This window comes from Vulpes lagopus, chromosome 4 (genome assembly GCF_018345385.1).
Source record: "Vulpes lagopus strain Blue_001 chromosome 4, ASM1834538v1, whole genome shotgun sequence".
NCBI lineage: Eukaryota > Metazoa > Chordata > Mammalia > Carnivora > Canidae > Vulpes > Vulpes lagopus.
Genome location: NC_054827.1, coordinates 115230264 through 115258227, shown reverse-complemented (window position 1 = coordinate 115258227; position 27964 = coordinate 115230264). Strand labels below are relative to the sequence as shown.

The 27964-nt window shown below is 45.9% G+C and overlaps 1 protein-coding gene across 2 annotated transcripts; it reads left to right on the top strand.

Annotated features, from left to right (window-relative positions):
• Positions 1 to 27867, top strand: BNC1 (basonuclin 1). Of its 2 annotated transcripts, none has more exons than XM_041751385.1 (5): positions 1 to 116; positions 15353 to 15452; positions 17444 to 17679; positions 19490 to 21357; positions 25622 to 27867. In XM_041751385.1, the coding sequence occupies exons 1-5, from the start codon at positions 108 to 110 to the stop codon at positions 26304 to 26306; spliced, it is 2898 nt and encodes a 965-aa protein (XP_041607319.1). In that variant the 5' UTR covers positions 1 to 107; the 3' UTR covers positions 26307 to 27867. The 2 variants fall into 2 exon arrangements, with proteins under 2 accessions (XP_041607319.1, XP_041607320.1); XM_041751386.1 differs by lacking the exon at positions 1 to 116 and adding an exon at positions 14702 to 14809.
• Positions 27868 to 27964: the final 97 nt, after the last annotated feature.

Sequence of the window (27964 nt, the reverse complement as noted above, 5' to 3'; positions counted from 1 at the left end):
CGACGGTCGACGCTTGGATGCGGCGGCGCCCGCCGAGCCGGGGCGGACGCGGGGCGGCCCGGGCCGGGGACACGCGCCGGTAGCCCGGGCGCCGCAGCGGCCGCAGGATGGCCGAGGTAAGCGCGGCTCTCCCCACCCCCAACACCCCGGGACGGGCGGCCCCTCGGCGCGCGGGGCGGGGCGCGGGGTGCTGGCCCGGGGCGCCCCTCGGCCGGGCTCCCTGGGCACCGGGTGCGCGCCCGGGGCCACCTGCGCGGCGGGGCGGCCCCTCCCCGGGCCCGGCCTGCGGGAGCGTCTCGGGGCGCCGGGACCCGTGGCCGCCCGACGGCCCGAGCTGCGGACGCGCGCGGACGAGGCGGGTTCCCGGCGCCCCCGGGGCGGCCTGGGCGCGTCGGAGGCGCGGGGTCCGGGCGGCCTCGGGACAGGCGCGCCTCCCCCGCAGCGCTCCGGGGCCCGTCCGAGGTGCTCCGCGCGGGCTCGAGCAGCTGCGGGTCCCGGCTGGCCGTCTCTGCCGGATTCTGTTCTGGAGAGTCCTGCGCGCGGTCACCTCCAGGCACCCAGAGGCGCGGAGGCGGCGCACGCCGGGCCCGGGGCGCCCGGTCCTCGGCGAAGCGCTGCGGAGCGCCGTGCGCACGGCCGCCGCGAGAGCCCGGGGACGCGAGGGCGCGGGCGCCGCGGGCGAGCGCGCGGACCGGGCCGGGGCTGCAGAGCCTGCGGGCCGGAAGCCCTTCCGCGGGGCTCCTGGACCCGCCGGTGCGCGGCGCCCCCCGGGGCGCGGACGGGCCTCGGGCGGGACGGGCGGGGGCGGGGGCGGGGGCGGCCGCGCGGGGTGGGCTCCGGGGGTCTAGGGGAAGGTGAAGGGGGGCGCGCCCGCCAGACCCCAGCCCCGCGGCCGCCTGGCTTTGCACCAGCCCCTCCGGAGTTGTCAGCCAGATGTGACAAGATCGTGGAGAGGCAGGGAAGGAGGAGATCTGATATTAATCAGCGCATAGCTCGGAGCCAGACTTTCTCAAATGCGGTGTAGAAACATGCTCTTCTCATTTAAGGCATTTCTTTGTGGCTGTGGGGCTGCCACCGGTCGCAGTTTGACAGCTCAATGGAATGCCAACTAGCAGCCTTAATTGTAGGAGTAAAACTGTGTGTGCTGGGGAGGGGGGGTCAGACACTCTAAGGTTCAGTCATGTCCCCTCGTTTTATGGCCGTGTTCACCGCAGTTCTCTGAAGACAAGGCATTTAAATCGGGCCAGACGCCTGGTCGCAGCCAGGCCTCTGCTGTTAACACTTAACGGGCCTGAAAGAGGCCCCACTGGTGTCCTGGGAATCCCTGTCAGTGCGAGAGTGAGTGTGAGTGAGTGTGTGTGTGTGTGCGCGCGGGCGTGCGTGCAGGGGAAGACATGTGTTCCTGCAGCTTTGAGCCGCACCGCAGACCCAGCAACAATTTTTTTTTAATCCATTCTCATCAAAGTGACAAAGATTTTGGCTTGACGGTAAGCAAATTGAAAAACAGCATTTGGCAGATCACCTTTTCCCTTTCTTTCTGGCGCCTTTTCGTTCCTCGTTTATCGTTTTAATTTGCTCTCCAAGTTCACAGAACCTTTTCATAAGATCCCTTAGACTCTTAGCTCACAACTACATGTTTATGCGCGAAAAGTTTTGCTCCATGATAAACATACTGGTTTCTCAATTGTCCCTTCCCAAATCCATTGCTATATATTGTAAAGACCTCATTAAAAATGGAATAGGTCAAAATAAAATTTCCATGTGTCATGTGGAACGACATGACCTCAGACGTGCCTGGTTGTCCAGGATTTGATTTTTGTTTTCAATGAGTGTGAAAAGATCACCATCATGTTTGCTCTGATAAATCTTGATAAATAGCTTTATCCTTTCTGGCAGACCTAGAAGAATAAGACGTGAGTCATTGTTTAATTTCTCATCTGATAGGTTTGCTAAATTTAATTTCACCAGGAAAGCATTAGGATTTCAACTCAACTGTTGGTTTGACCGTGTTTGTGTTGTAGCTCAATGCTGAGGAAGGTTGGCGGGTAAGCTCTTCTCTGGACAAAAGTGCTGCTCGTGCTCTGGGAACTCATAATTATGTTCAGACATCTACACAACTTAATTTGGAAAATCATGTGTCCCTGTACATGCTAATCCATCAAGAACCGTCAGGATTTAGCCACACGCCCGTCCTCGGGTCAGAAAGTGATGAGCTGGGAAGGGTTATTTGGTCCTTGGTGTTCGCTAGGATGAGGAACAAACATCTGTTTGCTCTGGTTATAATTCACATTAGAAATATTAACCAGCATGAGAATAATTCCTGTGGAAGTGCACAGTTTGCGTGGAGTGTTGTTTTTATTTATTTGTTCATTTTTTACATCTCTCTCCTGAAGCAGTGAGGCCTCCGTCCCAGGCTCTTATTCTGTATCTCAGAACCATCCGTGTGGAAAGAAGGTTGATCCACCCCATTGGTTGAGAAAAGCTGCACAGGTTTCCCTATGGAACAAATAATCATCGTCTTTTATGCATACCATTATCATTTATGGATGCCTAAGGATAAATCTAAACATTTTAAAAGTTTAGTTTGTCGGTAAAATTAAAGCACAGCATACGGGGTGAGGAGCAGTAGCGTCTTTTAGCCTCTGTGTATGGCTTTAGAAGTTATTTTGACAGTGGTCATTAAAAGAGTTGCCCCGAAGGTTCCACAAGGTAAATTACTTGCAGGAGGAGCGTGCTTTATTCCAGGGTGAATTTTCACCTCTACAGATGTCATTTAGAGGGAGTTACTTTTGTCAGGAACAGCCCTGTATAAAAAGAACTAGAAATACCCCAGGTGAGTTGAAATGTCACTGCTGAGCCACATTTTTTTTTTTTTTTTTTGGATCAAGATTTAGAGATCCAATGATTTTTTTTTTTTTTTAGTTACCTTTTTCTGAATATCCTACTACAGATTTTTTTATTATATTTATTTATTTACCTATTTTATTTTTGATGCCTTATCTGAGAGATGTTAAAGATAACTGGGTTCGGCGCAGAAGAGACATCTGGAAAGTTTTGTGGGTTTTTTTTTTTTTCTTTTAAATTGGTTTCCACCTGAGAATGTTATTTCCTCTTATCTTGTCATCCTTTGAAGCCCTCTTCCCTGATTCTGGAAATTCTACGTTTCCAGGATAGCCCCCTTTCTCTGCGTGGCCACTTGCCTATTTTATCCAGAAAAGAGGAGATCAAAACAAAGAGCAGACCTTGCTTTGCCATGGTCTGATTTAGAGACTTCTCAAACTTCGTAGATTGTAGTAGGCAGAAGGGCTCTCTCATTCTCGGCCACGCTTGGGCTCGTTGTTATAAACCAGCTAAACGAATCATAGAAGTTTGCCTTGGGGGAATGATAATTTCACTCAGCAAATGTGGCGGGGAATAGTTGTCTTAGTTAAGGACAACTTTAATTCAGGCTGCTAGCTTTTTCTTGCATATGGTTACATTCATTTGTCTCCTCTTACAGATTACTTGTATGATCTTTCCGCTCAAACAAACATCAGAATTATTTCCCAGCCCTACATACCAGCTTCCAGAAGCATCGTCTCTGTTCTGTAGCCCTCTGTTAGTTGCATTATTCATGACAAAGGTAAAATTTTTATACGGACAACTCGAACGTTTCGTGATACACTACACTATGCTGGATTTCAAGACGGTGATCAGGATGGCGTAATTTGCTAACTCTGGTCTTTTCTTTTTAAAAACTTCATTTTGAAAATCTAGGGTTGCTTTTTTTTTTTCTTTACCCTTAGTTCTTGAAACTTTGCTCTCATTAAGTCCTTTAAAAAATATCTGCAAAATTTTACTTAGAAGTGTTCACAGTTTCATCATTATCTTGCAGCAGCAGCAGCAGAGGCAAAGTTGCACTGCTCGTGTAACTGGCCACCGTAGTTAAAATTATCCTAAAGTATAAATGTCTTTTTTGTGGGTTGGTTTCTGGTGCCCCCACCCCTACCACGGCCCCAGAGCTGACTTTGTTGCATTCAAACGTCCCTCCGTTTTTTGTTATCAAAAGTTTCTGAAGATTGCCTCTGAGATCCTCCCAAATTTAAGTTATAAAAGGAGAAAAAAACATGTGTCCATATCATTTATACTTTCGTATAGTTTTTTGTTGCTTTTAGGTTGCTTTTTTTTTTTTTTTTTTTTTTTTTTTTTTTAGTGAAGAAGTGTTTGGTTTGGTTCGTAAGGTACCATTTGGATATTTTTTACTTTTTGTGTTTTCCATTTTCAGAACTAATCGTTTTAAGAAAAAAAAAGGGCACAGCTGTTAAATTATTTTGGCACAGAGTTTCTACTTTGATTTATAGAGATCAAAAGAACAAGTATTTTCTCCACCATCCTCTTTGAACTGAGCAACAAGAGAACGAGGCAAGGGTGTCACGCGTACTTTCTACTCACAGGTAGACTTGGCCCAACATCTGTGCCCTGAGTTCTACCTCCCACCTGCCCCTCCTCTGCCAGACCCTTCTCCATGCTTTCATTCTTTTTTGGCCTCTCTTTTCATCCCCATGCCTGCAGTGAGAAAGCAGATTCTGTTCATTCTATAGTGTTGTTTTGTATCACAAATTATGCCTACCTGGTTTGGGAGGCTTTCCGGGTCCCTTTTTTCAACTGTGCTCGTGGTAAAGGGTGTCTGCCTGTTGTTGGGAATCCTGATGGTTCCATGAAGCCAGCAGAAAGACTTCTGGCTGCACATCTGGACAGCCCACGCCCATCTTACCCCGTGTTCCTCAATACCCTTGATTATCTGGTAAGCCTTTTTTAACCATTGACGTGTCCAAATCAAGATCCACGTAAGGTCCCTACAGCATGTCTCTTAATCTATTGGTTTACACTTTTCTCCTTGCAGTTTTTTATGAAAAAATCTGGGCCATTTGTTCTGTAGAATGCCCCCCAGCCTGGATCAGTGATCGCTTCCCTCTGGTATTGTTGACATTGTGGCTATGCCTCGGTCCCTGGGAGTGGACTGAGGAGCTTGATCTATTTCAGATTTTAATGTTTTCCACAAGAACACGGCATCCGTAGTACATACCTTTCCATCCAGAGGCAGATGACCTGACCGTCACCTTTCACGTTAGGGCTTGTGGAGTGGTGGTATTCTAATTCTTCATTTATTCACTGGACACTCCTATAAAGGGAATCTCTGTCTCATCCATGGTTTGGTTACCCTGAAGTCCAGTTTGTATAAAAAAAGATATATACTTGATTCTTTCCCTCTGCTAGCGAGTTTGGGGAACAGTTCATTGTCTCCCTAGCATTCCTTAAAGGTGGCCAGTGAGCCTTTCATTTGTTTTTAGTATCTTTTGAATTGCTAGATTTTATTATAGTGAATGACTCACACTGATTTTTGACGAGCCATATTCTCTGCTCTGCTTTTCTTGACCAGTCGAGCTGTATGGCTTTCTTCCCCCAATGAAGACACGCGTGCTTCCCTGGGGCAGACACCAGGAGTTCCTGGTCTTTGTATCCTCAGGAGGCACCCTACAATTACCAGAACATAGTAGATGCTTTAAAAACAAATAAAAACCAACAACAACAAAAGTGATTTGTTAAAGAAATTGGTATCATTTTTGTTGAACGGCTCACGGAGGAGGATGGCAGGAGACAAATGTCTGGTCGTCTGGTTGTGTGTCTTTCTCTAGGCAGCCTTCACTGCAGTGCCACCTGCTGCCTCCCCTAGGAGGCCCTCATGGTCTTTCCCTTCTCTCTTTCCCCACTGGCCTTGTTGCCTGTCTGGCAAAGGGGGATACTATTTTCAGAATCCTAGCTGCTGTACCTCTGTGGATTCGTATATGTAAGGAAAACTTAAAAATTGAAAGAAGTCACAGAAAAATGAGAGAACAGAAGGTAGGGAGCAAAAAAAAAAAAGCCAAGTCTCACAAAAGAAGTAAGAAGTTAGAAAAAGTGTGTAAGAGGTAGATACTGAGCGGCCTGAAGAGCAGTTTGGTAGAGCCCTCCCACCCTTGAAAGATGTGGTGTCCTGAACCACGAAGGCTGGCCCCGCAGTGAGAATGGGGTGACAGCTTCACTGCGGGAGAAACCAGGTCCTCACCCCACAAGTTGAGGGTGGTCTGGTGCCTTAGAAGACATTGCGTATTATAGATCCTGAGTGGCAGTTATCAATTTGCACTACAGCCTCCCAAGACTCGAACATACTAAGGATTGTCTGTATCCACACTTAAAAATATAACTTGGAAACACTTGAAGCCATTTTATGCTATAGTTGGTAACTTAAAAAGTGATTTAGCAGATTGGGTCCTTTGATTTTGTTAGGGAATTAGAATTCTTACCACTGAGAATCTGGCACCGCCATAGACTCTGACTGAAGAGATGACTTCAGACTCTAAACATGGCCTTGGTGGATTTCTGCTAGCCACTTTTCACATGATCTTCACATGGCCCTCTCCAGCCAGCAGGACAATCAGTATGTAAATTAAGAAATACATTTGGCTGCTAGCAAAGCTCCTAACTAACAGTCATCATCCTTTTTGTGCAGCCTTCCTAAGGGCATGACCTCAGAGTTGTCTTGTGGTCACAAAATGGAATGCTGCGGAAGCACCTTGAGGGCCACATCTTAGCCCCAGAGCTCCCCTCATACCACAGACATTCAAAGACACTAGATGGAGGTGGGGGGTGGGGGGTTATTGGGAGGGAAACTGAGGCAGGATGCTGGCCACACTCTACTAGCAACTACCAAATTTCCCTTGACGCCTTGACATTCCTTCCTTAATAAGGTCACTTCTGTTTTTTGAGGCTCCTCATAAATTGAAAATAGTGGAAAATTGGTAGAGAGAAGGTATGGTGGGGCACCTGGGTGGCTCAGCGGCTGAGTGTGTGCATTGGGATCAGATCATGAATCCGGGGTCCTGGCATTGAGTCCCACATCAGGCTCCTGCAGGGAGCCTGCTTCTCCTTCTACCCATGTATCTGCCTCTCTCTCTGTGTCTCTCATGAATAAATAAAATCTTTTAAAAAAAAAAAAAAAAAAGTCCAGCCATCACGTTCTTGTTCCAAGAAGGAAGGAGGAGGACAAGCAAAGAAGTCTCTCAGCTAAGTCAACTCCCATTTACAAGGAGCTTTCTGTAAAGCTCCACCTAGAAACTTCCACTTGTATACCACTGGCCAGTACTTAGTCACCTGGTCACCCACAGAGACTCAGAAAGGAAGATCAGGTGAAAGGCTGTTGGGTGGGCATCTATAATTAGTGAGCACGGTGCCACTGCCTCATTCATTCATTCAGTCTTCTCCAGTTCATCCTAGCAGAGGGCCTACAGAGTATCAGGCCCCCTGCTAGCTGCTGTGTGCTGGTTGGGGGTTCAGTGGGCTCTTTTAGGACTGATTCCTTGTGTGGCAACGTTTGTGGAGTTTCTGTGTTAGGTATTTTTAGTAGCTCTGTCTCTGTAGAATCAGACCACCTGCGAGCCTTGTTGTGGGCCTTGTTGAGCCTTGTTGTGGGCCTTGTCACAACACTCCTATCGTACCGAGTGGTCTTTTCGGCTCCTGTGTATCCTCGTTAATATGGCTAATAGGCCTCTGAGGTCGGCAGAAATGGTTGCAGAATCAGCCTTGTTAGGCAAAGGTTCCAAGGCATGGATCTGAAGGTTTAATGGGAAGTCAGAGCTAAGTCACCTGAAGCCAGTTGTAGGTTTTACTGCATCCCAGAGAAAGATGTTCCCTGTGGTAAGGGGCAGCGAGCACAGGCTCCCCACTTACAGCATCCAGAGGTAATATTTTTAACACAGGCAAATCAAATGCATTTCATATCTTTTTATAAAGAATTACTTAGAACAAAATCCAGACTCCTTGGTCTGCCCCCCAAGATCCCACGCAGAATGCTCTCTGCTGCCTCTCAGACTCACATTTTCTGCCTTTAACCTCATTAAGTCACTATCTAGACTGGCTCTTTCTTCCCTGAGCACTCAGCCTCTCTTGTGCCTAAGGGCCTTTGCACTGACTGTGCCCTCTACCCTAAGACACTTCCTCCCTCTCCAGGTTTTCACTGGCTCCTTGGTGTCCCTTGGATTCAGTTCAAATGTCACCTCTTCAAAAATCTTCAGTGATGATCTCATCTAAGAGGCACTCACTTATGCCCCTACCCCTCCATGCCACCAAGTAAAATTGCTAGCTTAGCTTTCTGTTTAGTGTATCCATAGCACCACTAACTCTGAACTGATACTGCCTATTTTTTTAAAAGATTTTATTTATTCATGAGAGACACAGAGATAGAGAGGCAGAGACGCAGGCAGAGGGAGAAGCAGGCCCCATGCAGGGAGCCCGGCGTGGGACTCGATCCCGGACTCCAGAATCACACCCTGAGCTGAAGGCAGCGCTAAACCGCTAAGCCACCCAGGCTGCCCTGATACTGCTTATTGTTTATTCTCTGTCTCCTCTAGATTGTAAGCACCTGGACCAATGAGGGACCTCATTGGTGGTGTTCAACACCTTAACCGCCAGAGTGTAGAACAGTGCCTGGCTCATTAAAGTTCAGTAACATTTATTCATTTATTATAAATGAAGTTTATTTACAGTGTGAAACTTTAATGCCCTGATCTGCAGAACATGGATGATGATGCCTGACTCAGAGTTTGCAGGAATTAAATGAAACCTTAAGTGTTAGCGCCAAATACTGATATTTCAAGATATAACCTCTCTCTAGTACCCAAATTGGAGACTGCCCTGACAGCCGTGAGTTCCTTAGTTTCCTCATCCATAAAATGGACGGTAATGCCCTCCCTCCCAGGGAGGCGGTGATGAAGAAATGAGACCATGTAGGGGCATGCTTCGTGCAGTAGCTCACACCCAATTAAGTGCTCAGGAAAGCACACCAACCGTGTGACTTTGGGAACATTACTAATCTTCCATAAGTCTGTTTCCTGAAAAGAATGCCCTCCTCCCAGCCACGTGGTAAGCGTGAGACAAGAACCCCTGTGAAGTCTCGCCACCACGTGGCAGGGCAGATTCTGGAAGAATATCTGGTCTCACCATTGGGCTCTGAAGTGTCCAGTAGAACTTTCTGGGATGGTGAGAGTGTTCTGTATCTCCAGCCGTCTGGTACTGTAGCCACAAAACCACACATACCTGCTGACAACTTGAAAGGTGGCTGCTGTGACCAAAGAATTGAACTACTTATTTATTTATTGGAGAGAGAGTGTGTGTGAGTGGGGTGAGGGAGAGAGAGAGAAGCAGATCCCCCTGCTGAGCAGGGAGCCCGATGCAGGATTTGATCCCAGGACCCTGGGATCATGACCTGAGCTGAAGGCAGATGCTTCACCAACTGAGCCACTCAGGAGCCCCAGAATTGAACTTTTAATTGTTTTATTCTTACTAATTTAAATTTAACTAGCCACATGTGGCTGGTGGCTGCCATGTGGGGCAGGACAGACTAAGTCACCTGAGAGTACAGAGCGGTCCAGCGAACAGGCACATCAGTTTTGTATCTGAGCCAGTTCACAAACTGCTCCTCTCAAAGCATCAACGCCGTGAACCTGGAAAACCCCAGAGGTCTTCTATAACTTTTCTCCCTCACCTTCCATTCAATCCCTAAGCCTACCCCCCTGAATTTATTATCCTCAGTGGTAGGAAAATACCTGCGTGTACCGGAGATTGGACCCTCAAACCTACCTAAAAATGAGGTCATAACTTTCCAGCTGAAGACTGCAAATAACAGACTCCTCTGGCACATACTAGGTGTGTCAGTAATTTCTGGATGGATGAAGGAACAGATGATCAAACCAGAATTTTGAATGTTGATTCGTAGCACATCAAAGTGACTAATAACAATTCGGAAATAGTCTGATTAAAATGAGTGCGTAAAAAGCAATAATCATGTCTTGATGAGTTCAGAATGTTGTAAACATCTGCTTTATGTTTCTAAAGAATGGAAGAAGTATTAGGATTCCAGAGGAAAGGATGTAAGTTTTAAGAGTTTTCCATATTGATTTGCATGAGTACTTTTCGTCCTGTAATTAGAATTTTTTGGTTTGATTTCATTTTAGAAGTTTTAATTTGTCTTTAGATAATGGTGCTATAATTTTTACCACATCGTGGAATTCTGATATGGGTGGAAAAACTCAAGGGCCTTAATATTGGAAGTTTTCTAAGGCACTGTAATTAGCTTTTTTAGCTCATAAATAATTCCTCTGAGATTTATTTCCATGGATGTTTAATGAGCTTTATTAAGCCTTATTCAAATAGGTTCATATAGAGCCACATGAATATTTCTTTTAAAACAGCATTCATACATTGAATTTATAGATAAAGCTGCTTAAAATTCTGTCCCCAAACTAGAAGCTGCTAAAGCTGCATAGTCAGTTTTGGTCAGTGGTCTCAACTTGAGACGGTCTTGCCCCACAGGCACTTGGAATGTCTGGGGAGATTTTTGGTTTTCAAAACTGGAAGAGAGAGAGGTGTTTCTGTGATATCTGGTGGGTAGAGACCAGGGATGCTGTTAGTCATCCTACAATGCACAGGACAGCCGCCACAAAGAATTATGTGACTCAAAATGTCAATAATCCTGGAGTTGAAGAAGCCTGAGTCAGGTATCAAGAGATACAGAAAAAGCAAGTTTCAATCCTAGGCTATGAAATGTGCTTGGGACTGTACCCTGTATGGTTTCATTTTGCTGGGCCTGAGATGGAATCACCCAGAGCTTCCTGGGGCTTTGCCCAAGCAAGAGCCTTTTAAGCAAAATCTTCAGGAAAGGAGGAAGTATGTGCTCAAGGACATCTCTCTCTGATTGAAACAGATCCTATTTTCTGAATAAATGAATGTGAATTTACTCTGAATGATTCCAACGTCTTGCTCCCAAACAACGAACAGCATCTTGGAGAACATGATCCAAAGAACTTTTTCTCTTTTAAAAATTTCCTTTAAAACAGTCATATTTACAAGAATGTAGGTTGTGAAATATTGCAGAGGCTGAGTATGGAGTATGGAGTATGCTGGTAAGCTGTTGAGAATGCAGATGGCTGGTCCCTCGGTCAGCTGGCGTGGAGAGTCTCAGGGATGTTTGGGAATCTGGACAGCATGTTAGGTGTGCTACAAACAAGGCGAAGGCTACCTTTAACATTCTCATTGGGACCAGGTGTAATAGAAATTAAACTCATTTTTGTCCTTCCAATCAAGAGAACTATATCATTATGTGTATAGAAATATAGATGTGTATTTTCATGTATTTAATACGTTTGTATATGTGTATAGGAGTAGAACCTTTATAACCAAAGTCTCTATAATTTCTGGCGCAGTATTTCTCAATCTTTTCCTCATTAGGAGACTAGAAATTTTCCCTCAATTGTGCCTCCCACAGTGAGATTTTTAGTATGGTACCATATACTGTGTTTCTGTTCACGTGTGTGTATCTGCATTTTATACATAAAAAGAATATTTTTTCACCTCCCCCAAGAACTAGTTTTCACCCCATTGGGATGATATCACCCCAACTGAGAGTGCACGCATTATTAGAGTAAGAAGATGTTGTAATCACAGGGAGCTCTTTGTAGGATATCCTATGGCTGAGCAAACACACCTTCTGCTTTCTGATACACGTTTGCTCTTTTCTGTTTTGTGATCCTTCCTGAAGGGATCTGGTAACACTGTTACTATCTGCTGCATACCTCATTTATGAGGAGCCCTGTTCCTTTACCTGAAAATCTTTCCCAGCTGCTCCATTCAGGCCCATTGTGATCCAGAAGGAGTCACAGCAATCAATTCAGGTAGATTTTAACCTCTATTGAAGCAAGGTCACTGATTTTTTTAAGACTTTATTTTTTAGAACACTTTTGGATTCACAACAAAATCGAAAGCAGAGATTTCCCATATACATCCTGCCTTGACACATGCATAGCCACCCCATTATCCACATCCCCCACTAGAGGGTACATCTGTGAGAGCTGATGAGCCCACATGGACGTGTCATCATCACCTAAAGTCCATGGTTTACGTTAGAAATCACTCTTGATGTCATCTATCCGATGGGTTTGGAATGTATAATGACATGTATCCATCATTATAGCATCATACAGAGTATTTTCACTGCCCTAAAAATTCTCCGTGTTCTATGTCATCTCTGGCAAGCACTGATCTTTTTACTGCTGCCATAGTTTTGCCTTTTCCAGAGGGTCATATAGTTGTAATCATACAGTGTGTAGCCTTTTCAGATTGGCTTCTTTCACTTAGTAATATGTGTGTAAGTTTCCTCCATGTCTCTTCATGCCTCAATAGCTCATGTCTTTAGTGCTGGGTAGTAGTCCAGTGTCTGGATAGACCACGGTGTATTTATCCATGCACCCCACTAAAGGGCATCTTGGTTGCTTCCAAGTTTTGGCAGTCATGTATAAAACTGCTTTAAACATCTCTGTGCAGGTTTTTGTGTGGACAAGCATTTTCAGCTCCTTTGGGTAAATACCAAGGAACATGATTGCTGGGTCATACGGTAAGAGTATGTTTAGTTTTGTAAGAAACCACCAAAGTGTCTTCCAGAGTGGCTGCACCATTTTGCCTCCCCACCAGTAGTGAGTGAGAGTCTCAAATGCTCTCCTCATGAGCATTTGGTGTCGTCAGTGTTCTGGACTTTGGCCATTCTAATAGGTGTGTAGTGGACCGGTATTTTTCAGTAATATTTCTATTGAGATATAATTTACTTACTATAAAATTTACCCTTATAAAGTATATAACTGAGTGGTTTCGCTATATTCACAGTTGTGCAACCATCACTACTATGTAATTTTAGAACATGTTCACCTGAAAAAACAACTCTGGTCAAAATTTAAAACATCTGTGCTTCAAAGGACACATGAAGAAAGTGAAAAGATAATCCAAGGGCGGGAGAAAACATTTGCAAATCATCATCTGTTAGGGGACTTGTACTAAGAATATATAAAGAACTCTTAGAACTCAATGCTAAGAGACAAACACCCCAATTAAAAAATGAGCAAAGCATCCACATAGACATGTCCCCAGGGAAGACCTACAAGTAAATGGCCAATGAGCTCATGAAAAGATGCTGATCACCATTAGCCATTGAGGAAACGCACATCAAAACCACAGTAAGATACCACCCCATACCCAGTAGGATGTCTATTTCAAGACAGGAACAAAAGTGTTGGGAGGGATTTGGAGAAAGTGGAACCTTCCTACATTGCTGGTGTGGATACAAAATGGTGTGGCCACTTTGAAAAACTGTTTGACAGATTCTCAGGTTAAACAAAATTACCATACGATCCAGCAATGCCATTCTGAGGAAGACATAGAAATGAATATGTATGTCCACCATAGACTTACACACAGGGCTCCTTCTGCAGGTGATAGAAATGTTCTAAAACCAGATCATGATATTTGTACAACTCTGTGAATATACTAAAAATCATTGAGTTGGATACTTTGAGTGAATTGCATGATATCTGAATTGTGTATCAATTTAAAGCTATTTTTAAAAAGATGAAAACAGGGGCACTGGGTGGCTCAGAGCACCTGCCTTTGGCTCAGGGTGTGATCGAGGACTGGGATCGAGTGCCACATCGGGCTCCCCACAGGGAGCCTGCTTCTCCCTCTGCCTGTGTCTCTGCCTCCCTCTCTGTGTCTCTCATGAATAAATAAATCTTTTAAAAAAATATGAAAACAAAAAAAACTAATATTCTGCTCCCACAGCCACCCATTAACATCCTTCCTCATCCCTGCCCACTCTGCACAGCACTGGTAACTGCCAGCTGGCTTCCAGCCTCAGTAGATTGGCCTCTTCTTGACATTTCATGTAAATAGAGTCCTACCACCTGTGACTTTTTGTTCTTGGTTTATTTCACTAAGCATGTTTTCAAGATTCATGCATGCTGTAGCAATGTGTCAATACTTCATTTTTTTTACAGCTAAATAATATTCCATTGCATGGTATGTCTCATTTTGTTGATCCACTCCTCAGTTGATGGACATTGGGGTTGTTTGCACTTTTTGGCAATTATAAATAATGCTGCTATGAACTTTGAGGTACAAGCTTCTATGTGGGCCTATGTTTTCATTTCTCTTGGGCACATACCTAGGAGCAGATTTGCTGGGTCATGTGACAACCCCATGTTTAACTTTTTGAGGAACTGCCAGACTGTTTTCCAAAGTGGCTACACCACTTGACATTCCCATTGGCAACTGATTTTTAAGTGAAGACTAGTTATATACTTCTTAAAGTGAGTTTGCCAAGTCCCGGGACAGAGTCTTCCCTTCCCTGTCCCCACACAAGGCCACAGAATCCTTTAATTGAGAGGTGGAGGTTCCCCACCCCAAACCACACACACACACACACACACACCAGTTTCAGGGCTCTTCTGAACTGTGTAGATTCCACCCAGTGGCTCTTCCCAGGAGCCTCGTGGATGCAGCCCTGTGAGAGCTTTTTCTCTTTAATAATACATCCCATTCTTCAGACCTCTCTACTCCCTTTGGAGGAATTCATCTCAAAAATATATGGGAAGCTTTGTTCTTAATACCAGAACTTAGCTGACACGTACCTCTCTGGATTCTCTTTCAGCCGTGTGAACTTGAACATGCAGCTGGGTGAGCGCGTGGGCTGCCAGCCTGGCTGGGCCTCAGTAGCCACCGCATCCAGTGGGTAGAACTGGGGGGGATCGGCCACGGCATGTCCTCCGTCTGTGTGGACTTTGAGCCTTGACCATGTATTGGGGGATAACCACGTCCACATTTGGATAATTCTCCATTCAGATCACTCTTGTTCACTTGTTTCAGGATGGCCCCTGCATAACTTTCAGGGGTGACTGCTTCGGTCAGCTTAGAGGTCAGTGAAAATGTGACTGCTCATCCTGTCTGTACTCTTAATAACAAGCAAAGGGGCACCTGGGTGGCTCCGTGGGTGATGCATCTGCCTTCAGCTCAGGTCAAGGTTCTGGGGTCCTGTGATAGAGCCTCAGGTCAGGCTCCCTGCTTAGCAGGGAGTCTGCTTCTCCCTCTGCCTCTCTCCATTCCCCAACCCTGCTCATGCATACATGCTCTCTCTCTCTCTCTTTAATAAATAAAATCATTTTTAAAAAATAACAAGATATTTCCATCTAACTCATATTCTTTTCTCAGAGAACATTGTGATGCTCCCCAGCCTGCTCGCACCCCCTGAGCAGCAGTGGGAGGTGTTTGCCCCCCCAGGGCCCTGGGCCAGCTGCTCTTCTTCCCAGGGAATAGGGTCCCCCCGCCCGAGAATGGCCCAGTGTGGGCTCACGGTGTTCCACAAGTGTTCCTGCATGGAGGCCCACATCTTGTTTTGTAAGCCCAGCCCAGGTTCTGTACATCACTCACATCCTATGCATGACCTTGTTCTCTTTTGCAGGCTATCAGCTGCAGTCTGAACTGCAGTTGCCAAAGCTTCAAACCGGGAAAGATAAACCACCGTCAGTGTGAGCAGTGCAGACATGGATGGGTGGCCCACGGTAACTTTGTTTTTCCTCCTCCCTCAGCCTCTCCTGTGCCCTCTGAATAACTTAGAGTAATTGGGGAATGGATTTAATGATCTGAGAATGACAGATGACACTTATGTGTTCCTGCCCTTGCCAGCTAACAGGCTAAGAGCTTTATATACGTTCCCATTTTGAATCGTAACAATTCCATGGGACAGGTGAGGTCTTAGCTCAATTCGGCAGATGTAGAAACTGTACTTCAGGGACCTCCGGGTGGCTCAGCAGTTTAGCGCCTGCCTTTGACCCAGGGCGCGATCCTGGAGTCCCGGGATCGAGTCCCGAGTCGGGCTCCCGGCTTGGAGCCTGCTTCTCCCTCCTCCTGTGTCTCTGCCTCTCTCTCTCTCTCTCTCTCTCTCTCAGTCTCTCTTATAAATAAATAAATAAATAAATAAATAAATAAATAAATAAATAAATAAATCTTTAAAAAAAAAAAAAAAAAAGAAACCGATACTTCGATCCTGTCTTCTGTGGTGATAGAAATGTCCTGTGTTTGGGATGTCTGGGTGACTCAGCGGTTGAGCATCTGCCCTAGGCTCAGGCTCAGGGCATGATCCTGGGGTCCTGGGATTGAGTCCCATGTTGGACTCCCCATGGGGAGCCTGCTTCTCCCACTGCCTGTGTCCCTGCCCCTCTCTCTGTGTCTCTCATGAATAAATAAATAAATAAAATCTTTAAAATGTGGTGTGGTCAGTGCACTAGCCTGCAGGATTGCTAGGCAAAATTCAGAATGCTCAATTAAATTTGAATTTCAGATAAACAAGAAATAACTTTTTAGCCCAAGTATGTCCCAGTGATTATTTTTAGTATAAATATATCCCATTTATTCACTGTTTACATGAAATTTATGCTCACACTTACCTGGGCATCCTGTATTTTTATTGGCTGAACCTAGTAATCCCACATCAGCCCTTGTGGCTGCCATGTACTTGAAATGTGACTCTGAAGAACTGAATTTCTGATTTTAGTAATTTAAGAAAGAAAATAATTTAATAAGGTAAAAATAATCCAAAATTAAAAATGTAATCAATTTACCTAGCCATGTGTGGCTGAGGACTGTCGCATTGGATGGCATGGGTTTTGGTGGTTAACCGGCCAAGCCTGACCTCTAGGACGCGGTGTAGGAAGAGGCACAAACCCAGATCCATCAGATCCCCAAGACTGCATTCTTCACCAACAGACCCAATTCTTTCCAATTTAAGCCTTTTGGTTATGTAGCTGCCACCTTTGTATTTATGCCTTTTCCTTGCACCTGTCCTATGCGGGGCTATTTTTTACTCCATAGGGCCGGGGAAGGAAGAAAAGAAGGGTCTCAGGCCAGTCCATCTTATTTTTATCTTTAGAAGTTCCTGTGAATAACGTAGAGCCTGATAGCCTGATTGTTAATTATTTGCATATTCCTGGGTTTTTTTTTTCTGTTTGAACACATGATTGAGAGCTTGTGCTCACCTGCTGCCTAGGCAGCATTTCTTTGAGAAGTAAAAATCCTTTAAAAGGGTATTTCTTGGGGATCCCTGAGTGGCTCAGCAGTTCACCTGCCTTTGGCCCAGGACGTGATAGTGGAGTCCTGGGATCGAGTCCTGCCTCGGGCTCCCTGCATGGGGCCTGCTTTTCCCTCTGCCTGTCTCTCTCTCTCTTTCTCTCTCTCTCTGTGTTTATAATAAATAAATAAATAAATAAATAAACAAACAAACAAACAAACAAACAAAAAATAAAATAAAATAAAAATGGTATTTCTTGGGACGGGACGCCTGGGTGGCTCAGTGCTTGAGCGTCTGCCTTTGGCTCAGGTCATGATCTCGGGGTCCTGGAATTGAGTCCCACATCGGGCTTCCTGTAGGGAGCCTGCTTCTCCCTCTGCCTGTGTCTCTGTGTCTCTCTTTGTGTTTCTCATGAATGGGTGAATAAGATCTTTAAAAATAAAATAAATAGAAATAGAAGAGTATTTCTTCAATTTGATCTTTCAGCCCTGAGCAAGCTGAGGATCCCCCCCGTGTATCCCACAAGCCAGGTGGAGATTGTCCAGTCCAACGTGGTGTTTGATATCAGCAGCCTCATGCTCTACGGGACCCAGGCCATCCCTGTTCGCCTGAAAATCCTATTGGACCGGCTCTTCAGTGTATTGAAGCAAGATGAGGTCCTCCAGATCCTCCACGCCTTGGACTGGACCCTGCAGGATTATATCCGGGGATATGTGCTGCAGGTACAGGAAGCGTGGCCACTGTTGTCCTGGAATGTCTTCTCAAATGCGTGTGCGTAGGACTGCTATAACCCCATTGCTGTAGCCGTTGCTGGGCATCCTTTTCTAGCGGCTGAAAAACTCCCACCTTACATTCTGGGGAAAATCCAGTGCTTTCCTCAAGATACCTGTGAAACTTCCAGACATGTGCTGTTTATTTACATAGTCTCCGATTTGGGCATCACTAAGCCAGCTCGCCCACAGGAAAGCCTTTGCCCCGTGTTACTATCCGCAGGCCACCACCTGACACAAGACACCGTCTGTGCCAGGTTTTCATGAGGGTGTGGGGTGAGAAAGGAGCGTTCCAGAACCACACAGACAGCTGCAGTTCATGCCACCCTGTTGCTGGCCTTCCTTCCCAGGCTCCATCATCCTGGGATATGTCTGTGTTCCGGCTCCTGCTCATTTTCTCTCCTTGCATCCCCTTTGGCTTCTCTTTGTGTTCTCTGCATCCTTCCTTTGTGCCTTTCATCCCTTGTCCTTCTTGTTATTTTGCAGAGTAGTCTTACCTCCTTCTAGTCCACGTCATGGGGTAGGCCTCGCGTGTGTCACAGCCACAGGCAAAGAACATGTTTCCTGGTATGAATTCTATCATTTCTCTGACGTAGGAAGCAGCTACAACTTTTTTTTTCACCCTTCACACTACACTTGAAAATGTTAAAGTTTCAATGACACGGGATGAATCTACTTCTAAGACTGATAATATACACTTCAGTTTGACTCAGGTTGGCCATGTCACCAACACAAACACTTAATCTTTTGTCTCACAGAGCAGGTAAATTCTCCCCATTTTCCACTCAAAAAGCCAGAGGCACAGAGTGCTTCTAAATCCTGGCCAAAGTCAGACCCAGGATTTGAACCCATTTCTTTCTAACTCTAAACCCCACAATCATTCTGTGGAGGCGTATTTGCTCACCTCAGGCGCAGGACCCCCAGCAAGCTAGAAGCAACCTTTTATGTAGAGTAGCATTATGATCTTACATTATGACATAGATCAATATTTAATGATCCTAATAATCTTGCTTTCTAGTGTTAGGATTAAAAATATGGAATCAATTACCTTGAACCTCTAGTGCATCAAAAATTTATGATGTTACATCCCTCATCATCTTCAAAACTCTTCCATGCATTGTGAAAAATCTCAGTAGGCCATCAAATACATGTTCTGTGATAAAATATTTATTGTAGTTTTGGGAAAAGTTAGGCCTTGCTAGAGTTTGAAAGATCTCAACGCTCCAGTGTAATTACAGCTCTGCTTTGTGAACACGGGCAGTAGATCAATACAGGTTCATTTGTTTTCTGATGTTAGTTGCTGGGGAAGATTATTAAACTTGCAGCAAATAAATACTTGAGCTCTGCCTAGGTCTGACTGCTCCGTCTCTACTTCCTAGATAAAGAAGTTACTGTTGTACAGATGATACATATTTTCATTTTAGTGGGGAAAATTATTACACCTAATGCAAAACAACCAATTGCTTTGAAATAAGATGGAAAATAATCACCAAATTTCCTTCAGGCTTGAGTAATATTTTATTTCTCTCTTTTAGAGCACCACTTACGTTTGTATGGTTTATTTCCTGCACAGGGTTTCTGGCCTAGGAGATTAGCGTGAGTGGGGGCTAAACTCTACAAGCCCTGTGCATGTCCAGAAGGGGTGTTTTGCACAGAGGTGCCGTGTGGGGCTAGTGGAGGCCCTGACCATGTGACTCTTTCTAGCAAAGAGGGTCAGGAGTAGTAAATTAATTGCACTTTCTGATTCTGGTTTGGGTTTTAGGATGCATCGGGAAAGGTGCTAGATCACTGGAGCATCATGACCAGTGAGGAAGAGGTGGCCACCCTGCAGCAGTTCCTTCGTTTTGGAGAGACCAAGTCCATAGTTGAGCTCATGGCAATCCAAGAGAAAGAGGAGCAGTCCATCATCATCCCACCGGCCACAGCGAACGTGGACATCAGGTCTTTCATCGAGAGCTGCAGCCACAGGAGTGCCAGCCTCCCTGCTCCTGTGGACAAGGGCACCCCCGGCAGCCTGCACCCCTTTGAGAACCTCATAAACAACATGACTTTCATGCTGCCTTTCCAGTTCTTCAATCCCATGCCTCCCACGCTGATAGGATCGCTGCCTGAGCAATATGTGCTGGAGCAGGCGCAGGACCAAAGTCAGGACCCCAAACAGGAAATCCATGGCCCCTTCCCCAGCAGCAGCTTCTTAACTTCCAGCTCCACCTCATTTCAGACTGAAAAGGAGCCATGTCTAAACTGTCCAGACACGATTACTAAAAAGGAAGACAGCTCCCACTTAAGTGACTCCAGCTCATACAACATCATCACCAAGCTTGAGAGGACACAGTTGTCCCCCGAGGCCAAGGTGAAGTCAGAGAGGAACAGCCTGGGTCCAAAGAAGGGCCGAGTATTCTGCACGGCGTGTGAGAAGACCTTCTATGACAAGGGCACGCTCAAGATCCACTACAACGCTGTCCACCTGAAGATCAAGCACAAGTGCACCATCGAGGGGTGCAACATGGTGTTCAGCTCTCTGCGGAGCCGGAACCGCCACAGCGCCAACCCCAACCCGCGGCTGCACATGCCCATGAACAGAAACAGCAGGGACAAGGATCTCAGGAACAGCCTGACCCTGGCCGCCTCGGACAGCTACGAGCGCCCCGGCTTCGCGGTGACCTCTCCGGACTGCAGGCCTCTGCCAGGCTACGCTGCCCCGGGGGACGGTGCCACCGGGGGCCAGCCAGCCTTCCCGAGCATCGGCCAAAATGGAGTACTGTTCCCCAACCTGAAGACCGTGCAGCCGGTCCTTCCTTTCTACCGCAGTCCAGCCACTCCGGCCGAGCTAGCCAACACCCCTGGGGGGCTGCCTTCTCTCCCTCTCTTGTCCTCTTCAATCCCAGAACAGCTGGTTTCCAGCGAAGGGCCATTTGAGGCCCTTCCCAAGAAGAAATCCCGCAAGTCCAGCATGCCCATCAAAATCGAGAAGGAGACCGTGGGAATAATTAATGACAAGAGGCACGCTCTCAGCTCAGATGAGGATGTGCCCCTGCAGGTGGCCAGCGAAGACGAGCCGGAGGCCTGCAGTCCTCAGTCAGACAGGCCACCTGAGGAGCGGCATGCACAGGCAGGAGGCCCCGGGAGACCCCTCCCAGCAGGAGACAGGGTCTGCCGCCTAGAATCAGGGATCGAGTTGAGCAGAGCCATCTGCAGGACCCCTGAGCAGGCCACGCAGCACTCAGAGAGGGAGGCTGAGCAGAAGGCAGCAGTGACTGCAGTGCCCAGGGAGCTCGAGAGTGGTGGCCGTGAGCTTCAGCTCACACCTGGGCCAGAGCCATGTGTCCCCTTTCCTGACTACATCAAACTTCAGCAGCGCCTGCTGGCCGGCGGGCTCCTCAGTGCTCTGTCCAACAGAGGGATGGCTTTTCCTTGTTTCGATGATTCTCAAGGGCTGGACCACATGGGTCAGCACACGTTGGGAAGGCAGAAGGAAGAGAATCGCTTCCAGTGTGACATCTGTAAGAAGACATTTAAGAACGCTTGCGGTGTGAAAATGCACCACAAGAACATGCATGCCAAAGAAACGCACGTGTGCACGGTGGAGGGCTGTAAAGCCACCTTCCCTTCTCGCAGGAGCAGAGACAGGTAAGACATCTGTTGGCAAGCATTGCTTCTAAAGCAGGGATGCTTAAACTTTAACATGCATCTGCGTCACCTGGAGGTTGTTAAAACACATACTTCTGAGCCTGGCCCAGAGTATTTCTGCTTCATCAGGTTTGGGAAGAGGCCTGAGAGTTTGCATTTCTGAGTTCCCAGGTGATCTTGCCCTTGCCATCCACGGTTTGAGAAAAACCGTTCTGTAGATGCACGTGTTCAAATTTTCCATTCCAAATCTAAACTCATTTGGCCACAAAACCTGACCCAAAATTACATGAAGCTATGGGTTGTCTTTTTTCTTAAATCTCCCTTTGTGTGAGTTTTTTATTATATATTCATTGCAGAACTACTAATGGATTTATTACAAGGACACAAACAAAATATTACAGTTTATGCATTATTTGCCTTCCTAAAGTCTGAGACACTCTGAATTCAGAAACACATCTGGCACAGATGGTTTGGAATAAGGAATTGTGAACTAGGCTCACGTGAAGGAGAGGTTAAATCATCACCATAGCTTCCCAACACTTGCCTAACATTTCATTTTGTGATACGAAGCCCATCAAATGAAACCTTTTCTCTTATGTCTGGTTAACCAGCTATACTCAAAAGGAAGAATGACTGTGTGGTTGGGGAATTTTTAATAATTAAGATGTAAGAGCAAAGGCACTTATTATTAGCATGTTGCTTCAAGGGTTTGTGATGTTGGTTGAAAGATGAGAACTGTTTGGGTGCCAGCTGTTGGTGAGCCTCACACAGCGTCAACCTGTTTGCCCAGTGCCCAGGCAGTGTATCTCATCACTCTGGGGACACAACATTGGCATTACTGTCTTGCTTGTGCCTCTCTTCATGAACTTAGTCACAACCCCAGCCTGTGAACGGAAGCACACACATAACTCAGAGGTGACCCCAGAAGGCTTAATGGAAGGACTAGCTTTCTGACGAAATGCACTGGTTCACGGAATAGTAAAATGTTCCATTTGCTCAAACAAGCTTGACTTGAAGCAATTCAGCATCCCCATGACCTTAGTCCAACCTCTAAGATGAAATTCATTAAGAAGGTGGAGATGAACAGACTGCCATACACATTTCTGCATAGGGCTCATAAGAACATATTCGCGTTGAGCAAAGAGGATAGAGTATGAGTGATATTGGTTAAAACTCCAGCTTCTGTTGCTGGCATATTGAACCAAACCACCAGGATCCCCTGATTTGCAAACTCATCCTTCTCCTTCATCCTTCCAAAAGGAGGGTTTGTTCATGGACAAGCTGTGATGTTGAAAAAGAGATAGTCCTATCGAGCACATTATTCTTGACAGTTAAGATAGTGTTGTGGCCTACAATGTTGCACTAAAGTAGAAGGCGTATTGAATTTAACATATTATACCTTCATTTTCTATTTATTTTTTCATGTATTTAATATTTTCCTATATTCTGGACATAATATATTGTGGACACCAGCCTCCTCCCCCCACTACAGGAAAGCATCTTGCATTCTGAATCTAAACTACAAATTCTGGTGGCCTGGAACTTGGAATGCATTTTTAACTAGAATCGGATTAATATGGCACCATTTTTAAAAGAGCTTTGTCGATAGACTGGGGGCCACCATCCTGTCTCTGGGTCAGCGATAAGAACTGTGTTGTTGGGATAGCTATCCTCCCCTCTGGACTCTCAACAGCAGTCACTAGGACCACTCAGAAAGGGGCTGGGATAGCACCCTGGATGCTTAGTTAGCCAAAAAATACTTAAGAACTTTCTGTTAGTTGCTGTAGACCCTGCTCGCAAAGGCCAGTTGGGGAGACAGAGCAGTAAAGAGCAGAGACTGAACGTAGTGGCTGCTATAATGAGAGAGACTCTGACAGGTTGCTGTGGGCACATACTGGCAGCCCCTGACTAGACTCTTTGAGAAGTTAGGGAGGGCTTCCTGGAGGAAGGGGCATGACTAAACCAGAAGCTCTCAGACATTTTGGTCTCAGAACCCCTTTACAAATTCTTAAAACCCCAGGACCCTCAAGAACTTTTGTCTGTTTGGGTTTATAAGTATTGATGTTTATCGCATTAGGAATCAAAACTGGGAAAAAAGATTAGTATTCATATCATCATTTAAAATAATAAACCTATTATATGTTAACATACGGAACATTTAATGAAAAATAACTCCGTGTTCCAAAACAAAAAGTCAGTGAGAAGAGTGGCTTTGTTTTACATTTTTTGCAAATCCCTGTAACGTCTGGCTTAGCAGAAAACAGCTGGCTTCTCACATGGGCTTCTGCATTCGACCTGATCCAATACCACATGTCACGTAGCCTCTGGAAAACCACGGTATGCTCATGAAGGAATGATGGTGAAAAAGGCAAATCATGTCTTAGTATTGTTATGAGATGAGCTTTGACTTCAGGGCACCCCTGAAAGCGTCTCAGGGACCTTGAGGGATGGCCAAACCACACTTTGAGAACCACTGGTCTTAACGAGGCAGAAACAGGGGAGCAAGAGGGGGTGGGGTTAGGGATGGAAGACTCAGGGCTCACACACACACACACACACACACACACACACACACACACACGGGCAACAGGCACGGCATTAGCAGTCCTGGACACAGGAAGCCTGGCATATGGCCCAGAGGGTTTTGCAGCTGTGGTTGTCCCTGGTTTTAGGGGATGTGGCACCCAGGAAATGCACCTAACCCTCCAAGGCTTAAGGAGAAGGCTGGAGGACGCCAAGGGCTCGCTGTCAGTGCTCATGGGGTACCCGGGCCCAGAGCTTTGCTTTGTTGCAACAGGGACTTTCCTTTGCAAGGTTCCAGGAAACCTGTCTGTCTGACTTTTTTTTTTTTTTCAACCACTCTTATGTGCCGGGACCTGTGTGTCAATCTAGTGTCTGGTTTTCTGCCGACATATACCTGCCGCTTCCACCCAGAACGCTGACATAATCACAGGGCAGAGCTGCTGTTGATAAGAGTTGTTTGCAGAGTGGGTGATCTGGGAGAACAGTTCTGATTATGTCCAGAAAAAGAATGTAAGGCCTAGAAGAGACACGTCGAATAGCGAATGTTAGATGTTTTATGAAATAAGATTAAATTTCCACCCACCCTACCTCCTACTGTGTCTTTGAGGTTGCGAAGAGAACACTAAATTCTAGTTATTTTGGTAGGGGTCCATTCCCCACCACCCACCACCAACCACCCCCCCATGTGGTCCTAGCATGCATCTCATCTGTACCGATAGCAAGAGGCTTCTTCGCTGTTGGGAATCATTTTCTTATATTGTCTTTAAGCTTGTACTCCTATAGGAAGGGCTATTTTTGCCGGTCAGAAGTCGGCAGGGATCTCTGAGCAAGGCCGACATTGATTTACAAGTTACATCCAAATGATATTGTGTGAGCAAGAAGCATATGTCATAATGGATACTCATTATCTGCCCTTGAGGAGTAATCATTGGGTAGAAGATTGGTGGTGTGTTCAGTGCTGCATTTGCAAAACTCCCGTCTGGCTTCTAGTGAAACGTTGCAAATATGAACTGAACCTAAATTCTCGCTCGCTCGCTCTCACTCGCTCTCTCTCACACAAAATTTGTAGCCAGTCAGATTTTCTCACCTATAGCATTTCTGTGGTGATGCGAGGGCAAATGCTGTAAACCATGACACAAGCCATATAGAAAACTAAATTTTCCAGTAGCCACGTTAAAAATATAAAGAGACACAGGTGAAGTAAGGATTAATTATGTATTTTGTTCCATTCAGTCAATCCAAAATATTATCATTTCTGTCTATGACATATCCATGCGTCAGGTGCTCACTAGACACATAGAGGTAGCTCTTCTACTGCCACACTGGAATATAATTCTTGGTTTCATTGTAAAAAGTCCTTTGCTTAATTCCTTATTGTGACCATTTCTCTCTGAGATCCCCCTGGTTCCAGTATCCCAGGGGAATTGAGCTAACTGAAGTAAGCTGGCCATTCTCGGTAGATGAGGTATGAGAAATTATATGTCTGTCACATGGTAGAAATTAAGAATACATATTCCCGTCTTCTAGACTATAGGCTTTCCTGGCCAGTGCTACCTTTTGACGGGGACTGAACAGCACTGGATCAGTGTCCACCGACATGCATTTCATCCCACTCTCTCTAGGGTCGCTTCTTCCACGCCACAAGATTTTTCTGGTATCTCCCTAGCGTCTCCCCGTGGAATGATGACTGTTTTTACAACAACTGCCCAACCCATTGCTAACCATCTTTTCACTCTTGTAGACACAGTTCAAACCTAAACCTCCACCAAAAAGTGTTGACCCAAGAAGCACTGGAGAGCACCGAAGACCATTTCCGTGCAGCTTACCTTCTGAAAGATGTGGCGAAGGAGACCTACCAGGATGTGGCTTTCACTCAGCAAGCCTCCCAGACATCTGTCATCTTCAAGGGAACGAGTCGGATGGGCAGTCTGGTTTACCCAATTGCCCAGGTCCACAGTGCCAGCCTGGAGAACTACAACTCTGGTCCGCCAAGTGAGGGCACCATCTTGGATCTGAGCACTACCTCAAGTGTGAAGTCAGAGAGCAGCAGCCACTCCTCTTGGGACTCAGACGGGGCGAGTGAGGAGGGCACCGTGCTCATGGAGGACAGTGATGGGAACTGTGATGGGCAGAGCTTTGTCCCCGGGGAAGATGAGTACCCCATCTGTGTCCTCATGGAGAAGGCTGACCAGAGCCTTGCCAGCTTGCCTTCTGGGTTACCCATAACGTGTCACCTCTGCCAAAAGACATACAGTAATAAAGGGACCTTCAGGGCTCACTACAAAACTGTGCATCTCCGCCAGCTTCACAAATGCAAAGTTCCGGGCTGCAACACCATGTTCTCATCCGTTCGCAGTCGAAACAGACACAGCCAGAATCCCAACCTGCACAAAAGCCTGGCCTCCTCTCCCAGTCATCTACAGTAATATGATGGTGGCCCAAGCACACTAGGATAAGTGTTCACCGCAGTTCAGGAATAGTCCAAAGAAAGTTCTCTAATTTTGTTCATTAGCACCCTTGAGGCAAGCCAGGCAAAACATCTTTGGGTTAACTTGATAGTCTCGTGTGGCAAGGTTGAGCAGAAGACAAGCCTTGTTGGAAGTCAACTTTGGGGCAGTCCTTCCTATTATTTTTCTTAGTCTAAGGGGTTTTTTCCCCTGACATAACAAAAACTCACAGAAACACGGTTTTTCCCACGTTTGTTTACACATTCCCTGGAATTGTTCCGGGGCTGCAGATGGACGATGGGGCCCAGGACCTTGGGGCAGCTTGACGTAGGCCTGCAGTGTGAAGGGTCAGTGGAGCGCCCTGGAGAAGCAGACTGCCAGCACGGGTGAGGAGCCAGTCCCAAATATCACATTTTCAATTCCTGCTTTTAATGAGTCTGAAATCCAGACTCGGGTTTGGGAAAGTGACTTTTTGAGACTGTTTTGCCTCTGTGTGGAGTGGAGAATTGCTTTTATTTTTTTTTCCCCCTTCAGAGGTCTGGTGGACCTCCAGGAGTTCCCAGAGGAAGCAGGTGGGCTTCCAGCACATAGGAACCAGGATGTTACCAAGGCTGTCTGTTCCCGCTGGGTAGCGGGAGAGATTTCATGCACTTAAACATAGCAGTCTTCAATTTAATTTAAAATAGTTTTGATAATATTTAATTTGTGTTTGTTACATGAATAGTTGGGGTGAGTGCAGATGTGTCACGGTGTGACCTCTGGGTCTCTGCTGGAGAGCAGATCAAGGGTCAGCCTGAAGTTCAGAACGCTGTCTATGTCCATTCAGTGAACCTCAGAGTCTGGTCATTTCAGTCCCCTGTGGTTGGAGTGCAGGCGTGATCGTGGCAGGACATTTGTAAATACTCGGCCAAAGCATCTAGAGAATGTGACTCTGACCGTTGGGTATCTTCAGAATCACTGGGTCCCTCAGTCCTTATCCTTTTATACACGTGTAAGGTTAGGATGAACTTTCCAAGTTACACGATAGAAGAATAATAGGGCGTTACTGCTATACTGTACGTCTTAATATTTAACTTATTCTGAAATGTACCCCACACCATTGTACACATTTGCTGTTTGTAGAAAGGAAGTTTCATCGGTCCTGTAAAAAGAGACCATCTCTTGAAATTTGGCATTTATGGTACTCGGAAAGCCTGTGGCAGGGAGAGAGAAATTGGCTTTGTATTAAGACTTCAGGTTCACCTTCTTTTAAACTTACAGTTAAAGTAATGAAAAACACCCTCAAAGAGAATCGGAGGTTATATGAGAGAGATTATCCTCCGCAAATGCTGACAACCTGTTGTGGATTGTTTCAACATTTTTAAAAAAATAAATGTGACAACCCTTGGTCTCTGCTTAAAGTGAGATGTATCTTTCCACTGTTTTGTTACTCAGCTGTTTATTATTCCAGTTTCCCCCAAAGTAGCACAATTTGTATACAAATGAGTTTTCTATGACTTAATAAAAATGTATGCCACACGTTTTTGTTTAAAAAGGCAAACATTTGTAAGACTGGTTTTGTTACATGGAGTTCATGGTGCACGCACACTGCAGTCTTTCACAAACACAATGTACGCACTCACTCGTGCACGCAGGTG